The sequence below is a fragment of the Vitis vinifera genome, chromosome 7 (genome assembly GCF_030704535.1).
Source record: "Vitis vinifera cultivar Pinot Noir 40024 chromosome 7, ASM3070453v1".
Taxonomy (NCBI): domain Eukaryota; kingdom Viridiplantae; phylum Streptophyta; class Magnoliopsida; order Vitales; family Vitaceae; genus Vitis; species Vitis vinifera.
Window position 1 is genome coordinate 16519212 of NC_081811.1, and position 7046 is coordinate 16526257.

The following is a 7046-nucleotide window of genomic DNA, read 5'->3' on the forward strand; positions in this document are numbered from 1 at the left end:
AGTTGCTTCTGATCTCAAATTCAAGAATCAACAATGAGTCATATCCTTTGATCTCTTGCTTTTTTTTTTTTTTTTTTTGCTATTTGGTGGATTTTCATCTTACCTTCTGTTTGGCTGCCGAGAAAATTGAACAAGAGCTTAAAAAATCCCTCTCCCTGTCTTTTCTCGGCAACCAAACGAAGTTTTCCGGTTTCTTCGCTTTTTTTCTTTTCTTTTTTCTCTGGATATTGAGTGAGTTGGATCTTGACGAAAAGCGAACGCGGAAACCAAAGAGATCGCGATCGAGAAAGGGCTCAAGCAAGGATCGGCCACAAGTCAAAGCAGGCTAAAGACGATGGATTGACCCCAGAGCAACGCCGAGAAAGGTGCCTCTCATTTATCTCCCAACACAGATTTTATTTTATTTTAAAAGAAATAATATTTCACATTTTCCAAAAATTTTAAGTTTAAAACATAATTAAATTTCGTAAATAAAATATACAGATAGAAATACTTGATGAATGAGTCATTTTTTCATTGATTTAAGAGTTGATCTGGTTAAAGCATTTGGCCTGCTGCGTTCTATTTTTAAGGGATATATACAAATGAAATTTTACAATTATACTGGATTTCCACACAAATACAAGAGATCCAAATATTGGATATGATAAGTCACACAATTTCTAGTAATAATAATCATATCACACTAATCATAATTACATAATATGGACTTATTCTCATTCACCAACTGGATAGGAGATTCATTAAACACCCTGCTAGCTATTGCTTTAGTAAAAACATTAGTTAGTTGATCTTTAGGCTTCATAAGCGGAAAAATAATAATTCAAACTTTTAAGTGTTTCTTTGATAAAATGTCTTGTCAATCTTTACATGTGAGCAATTTCTATAGTTAACATGATTCATTGCCACTTTAGGTTTGAAACCTAAATCTTTTAACAAAATTTTAAACCAAAGCAATTCGCATACTCCAAATGTCGCACCTTTATACTCAACCTCAACCCTTGATCTTGTTACTGCCGGTTGTTTTTTACTTCTTCAAGTCACAAGATTTCTACCTACAACGGTTAAGTATCCTGGATTAGATGTTGTTAGTCTAATACCAAAGATTTTCTTTGCTGGCCCCAAATCCTTCATGGAAAATGATTTGTTTAACTGTTTCTTCAGCTTATCAATTCTTGAATGCTCTGATACCACTTTGACAACCAATCTAGCTTTGTAACGTGGTTGTGAAGTGTGTTTTTCTTGCTTCACTCTATAAACCCACTTGTTCTCATACAATGACTTCATCTCATCTTGCATAGCATTAACCCACTTCATCTTATTTTCATTTCCCATGGCTTCCTCATAACTTTCAAGTTCAAGATAATTTGTGTCTTGTGTAGAACAATGCAAAATAATACAAGTAGAATGATTACTCTGAATGACTCCAATTATCATGTTTGGAAAGGAAAATATGGAAGACTTATTGTACGTGAAGGATTATCATTTACCTGTATTTGCTTCTGAAACGCCAGAAAACTGATATAGAATGAAATTTACTTCATCGACAGGTTTGTGGTTATATCAGACAGTGGGTAGATGATACTGTTATCAATCATGTTAGTGAAGAGAAATATGCATAGAGTCTATGGAACAAGCTCGAACAGTTATACGCTCGAAAGACGGGTAATAATAAATTGTTTTTGATCATGATTAGCTTGAAGTTTGTTGTTCAATCACCGGGATGGCGAGTCCCTCCACATAATCGGAAATGGGGAGATTTGTTGGGTTTTTCCTCATGTGCAAGGCCCAAATTAACAGCCCAAAATTTAAAGCCTCTTAGGTTTTCTTCTTCTAACCCTTTTATATGAAAACCTAAGAGGCTTTAAATTTTGGGCTGTTAATTTGGGCCTTGCACATGAGGAAAAACGCAACAAATCTCCCCATTTCCGATTATGTGGAGGGACTCGCCATCCCGTCGATTGAATAACAAACTTCAAGCTAATCATCTTCTTGATCAGAAACAATTTATTATTATTAGTCTTTCGAGCATATAACTGTTCGAGCTTGTTCCATAGATTCCGTGCATGTTTCTCTTCACTATCATGATTGAAAACATTATCATCTACCCACTGTATGATATAACCACAAACCTGCCTATGAAGTAAATTTCATTCTGCGTCAGTTTTATTTTTTGGTTTTTTAGAAGCAAACACAGGCAAATAATAATCCTTCACATACAATAAGTTCCATCTTTCCTTTCCAAACATGATAATTGGAGCCATTCAGAGTAATCATTCTACTTATATTGCTTTCCATTATTCTACACAAGACAAAAATTATCTTGAACCAATGTTCTGATACCACTTTGATGAGATAAATACACACAATGCACAACTAGATTTTATCCCCTCTTGTGAGAACTTAATAGGAATCAATCAAATAAAACAACAAGAATTCACTCAATCAACAAGTATATGAACACCAACAATTTTTAGCTTGGAAAACCTTCTCCAATGTGAGAAGTAAAAACTATAGGCCACTTAAAAACTCCACTAATATAAATGAGTTACACAATTCTCTCTAGATAAAATTAGAGGCATTCATCAACCATATCTCAAGACAAATTAATCTTGGCAATTTCAACAATTTTGCATAAAAACAATGGAGAAATCTCACCAAATTCAACCACTGTCCTCGGATTGAAATATAACTGTTCCGAACTCCAAATCCAATCTCCACCGTTTAGAATGAAGATCAATGAGTTCTGAATGTGCACACCAAAAATCAGCTCAATTGAACCACATATTAACCTTGATCGAAGCTCATGATCAAAACTGTCCGGATAGAAAACTCACCAAAACAGAGGCTTTGTTCTCGGACTGAAAGACGACCATCCGGAACTCCAAATCCGATCTCCACCGTTCAGATTGAAGATCAATGAGTCACAAATCTCTCCTCCAAATTTCAGGTCGATCGACCCACAAACGAAGTGGAATTAGACCTTTGATGAAATCTGGTCAGTGAAGAAAAACTGAGTTTTTCTCTTTAACTTCAAAAATGGTGGTTCTCCCATTCTCTTTCTTTTCTCCTTCTACTATCTTTTTCTTCTACCTCCGGTGGCTGCAAAAAAATTGAAAGAAGAAGAAGAAGAAGAGAGATTCTTCTTCTAACCATTTTATATAAAGGTCTAAGAGGCCTTAAATTTTGGGCTGCTAATTTGGGCCTTCCACATGAGGAAAAACCCAATAGTCGATTCAACTTTGCCCAATCAGCATTTGTGTAGCCTTAATCTTTTAGGGGATCATGATTTGAACAATAAACCTTTTCTTGGAGCAAACTTCAAATATCTTATAGATGCGCTCTACAACATTTATATGAAGTTAATGATTCATGCATGATTGACTCACTATATTAACTGCAAATGCAATATCTAGTTTGGTATGAGATTAGTAAATCATTTTTCCCACAAGCTTTTGGTATCTTCCTTTATCTGTAGAAGTTGCACTCCTACAATTAAACGCCTTTTGATTTTGCTCGGTAGGAGTGTCAATGACTAACATTCTAGCATTCCTATCTCAAATGATAAATCAAGAATATGTTTACATTAGGACAAGAAAATTTCATGTTGAGACCGGGCCATCTCAATCCAAGGACAGTATTTAAGGTCTCCAAGTTGTTTCATGTCAAACTCAAAAGCCAAGTATTGTTGTTAATTAGAAATCTCATCATAATCATCACTTGTCACCATCATATCATTGACATAGATTATCAAAGTAGTGGTTTTATATCCTCTTATGTTTTAAAAACAAAATGTGATATGAGTTATTTTGTTTGTAGCCAAAATTCTTCATAGACGCGATGAACTTGCCAAAGCAAGCTCTTTGGGACTATTTCAACCTATATAGAGCCTTCTTTAGTTTATAAACCATTGTTGTGTCTGAGTATTTTAGTATACCTAAAGTAGGATCATTATACTTCTTCAATAAGATCTCCATGTAAGAAAGCATTTTTTACATCAAATTGAAGAAGTGGTCAATCTTGATTAGTTGCTAATGACAAAAGTATTCTCACAATGTTGAGTTTGGCAACAAGTGTGAAAGTTTCTTAGTAAGTTATACCATAAGATTGTGTATACCCTTTCGTAACTAGCTGAGCTTTATATTTCTCAATAGTTCCATCTGCTTTGTGCTTAATTTCAAATACCCATTTACACCCCATAAGTCTTCTTCCCTTTTGGTAAGAATACAAGATCCTAAGTGGCATTTTTTTCTTCTAGAGCTTCCATCTTTTCTGGCAGAGCTTTGGTCCATTTAGAATCTGTTTAATCTTCGTGTGTGTTACTAGGAATAGGGATAGATGACAATTGGCATAAATAAGATGCATGAGACTTAGATAACTTGTGAGATGACACATGGTTGTTTATGAGATATTCACTTTAGCTTTGGGATTAGGTTCACATCTAATGGATGGTTGGTCATGGTTAGATTGAGGTGGAAGATGATAGTGATATGGTTTAGGATCAATATTAGATGAATTAACAACATCATAAACATTAGAATCAATAAGGGTAGAATGAGAATCAAGTGATACCTCTAATAAGTCCTTTAGCAAAGATTGTATTAGTGGATTAAGAGGTAATGTACTATCATGGTCTCATTCTTCACTTTTTTCAACTGATCAATCTATGGAGGTTGAACTAACATTTACTGTTGAGCTCTCATCATTAAGTGTTCTGGATATATCCGATAACCTTACATCATCGTGATTTTGTACTTCATTCCTAGTATCCCCTTAAAGTGATGAATATGGTATCATGGGAATATGTCATCCATAGAGGCATAAAACTTATTTGAAAAGAGGTGATAACATTGATAACCCTTTTCCATACCTAATAAATACACACTTCAATGCCTACGAGCAAAGCTTGGTATGTAAATGTGCATGTAAGTGAACATATACTACACACCATAAGATTTGAGGTGCCATATGAACAATTAAAGGAAGCTTACAATATTGAGAAATCACATCTAAAGATCTCAAGAATTTGAGAACACTAAAAGGTATACAACTAATCAAATAGACTACAGAACTCAAGGTTTCACCCTATAAGTGAGATGGAACATAACCACCGATTAATAGAGATTGAGTGACCTATAAAAGATGTCTATTTTTTCGCTTAGCCATTCCATTCTATTGAGGAGAATGAACACAAGATGTTTGATGAAGGGTACTAGCAGAATCTATAAATTCAGTCAATTCTGCCTTGAAGTATTCACCTCTATTATCAGAATGAACAATCTTTATAGAGATCCCAAATTATGTTGTTGGCTCACTCCATAGTGCAATGTTGAATAACATCATATTCCGGTCATAACTTTTGTAGCTTGATGAAATATGAAATTATGGAACCTCCATTTTGATGGATAGAAATCATCTCCCGATATGACTAATATGTCCTCAATGCATCTAGACTAACAGAGTAAGAGTGTGTTTGACAATGATTCTAACAAGTGTTTTTAGCCTTTCTCACACTTGAAAATTTTTTCTTCAAGTATTAAAAATGCTAGAAACACTTATCAGAATCACTGTCAAACACATTCTAAGTATGTTTGGTGGTTTCCTACATTTGCCTAGTTGTAGGTAAGCGAAGGAAAAGACACTTGATATCCTTAGCCATAGCATCAAGAAGCTAAGACTTGACCATGCAATTTTTATCCTCCTAAGCTTTATATTCCTTAGAACTTTGTCTTTTGGAGCAACTTTAGCACTATAAATGTAGCCCCATCGTTTACTGCCCCTGATTTTATTATGAGCATTCAAAGACCATTCGATGCAGTTAGTACCATCAAGTTTTTCTAAAGTAAGGACATTTCTTCCATATGAATGGTAGGCAAGGTAGCAAGATCAGCATTTGCTTTCTCTATCAAAGATCCTAGATTGTTGTTTTTTGAGTTAGCCATTATGATATAAACAAAACGATGAGTAAAAACAAAGCAATAAAAAAAATACAATCTTTAGCCGCATGATTAGGGGAAAAGAGAAAAATCTAAACACGAAACCATGCGTTGATTTCTATAGTAATGGAGAGATAATTGGAGTTGGTTTTGATACCATATCAAACACACGGTTTAGGATAATATTTTCTGATGATTTCTATTGAAAAACCCAAAGGATTATATATGAAGGAAATTTTACAATTACATGGGATTTCCCACAATTATAGGAAACCAAAATATGGGAAATCATAATAGCAGAATCTCTAATAATAATAATAATAATACTCGTATCAAGCTAACCATAATTACAAAATATTGACTTATTTCAACAAAAACAATTTCATGAAGTTTAATATTTTATCATTTTCAAATCAAGAATTTATATATTGGTATATCCATGTATTTTCAATGAGTCATTTAAGAATTATGGTTTATTAAGCCCATCCGATGATTGAAATTACTTACTATTTTCTTCATAATTATACTAAGGAAAATAATAGCTTTACTTAATTGATTTTAGTATCTAAATGTTAAACATTTTAATTTTTATATAAAGGGATGCCAAAGCTCTTCAGGAGAAGGCCGCTAGAAAAGCTGCACAAGCTGCATCGGGAGGAGGGAATGATAATGGAGGACGTAAAGCAGTTAAAAAGTAATTGTAGGGTGTCTCATTTCATCGCTTAACGCTTGTTTGTTTTAAGGCATCTTTGTTTTCATACTTATTTGGGGGGAAGCAAAGGTCGAGTTTTTCAAATATTATCCTTAGAAATATTTTTAGTGGCAGCCTTATTAATGAAGGTGTTAACTTTAACCAAATTTACTTTGTTAAGTGTTTTATTTATAAGATTAATTAAAATTACTTTGAAATGGGCTTGCACTTTTAAGTATAACTTTTTTGGTGGACTTTTTTTAAGTCGTACCAATTTAAATAGACGAATATTTAGCATATCATTGCTATTTATAAAATCGTGTTGGGAATATTTCCTAAGATCGTGATCAAGTTGAGAATTTTTAAACCCCATCTAACCCATAGACAATTCGAGTTTTTATGCTCTTCTTGTTATCAAA

At 33.7% G+C, this 7046-nt stretch overlaps 1 protein-coding gene across 1 annotated transcript; it reads left to right on the top strand.

Annotated features, from left to right (window-relative positions):
- Positions 1–231: 231 nt before the first annotated feature.
- Positions 232–6794, top strand: LOC100262707 (uncharacterized; the record flags this gene model as incomplete). The annotated part of the gene is made up of 2 exons (XM_010647908.3): positions 232–365; positions 6535–6794. Coding segments are annotated over 2 exons (234 nt in total), but the record flags the coding sequence as incomplete, so codon positions are not given.
- Positions 6795–7046: the final 252 nt, after the last annotated feature.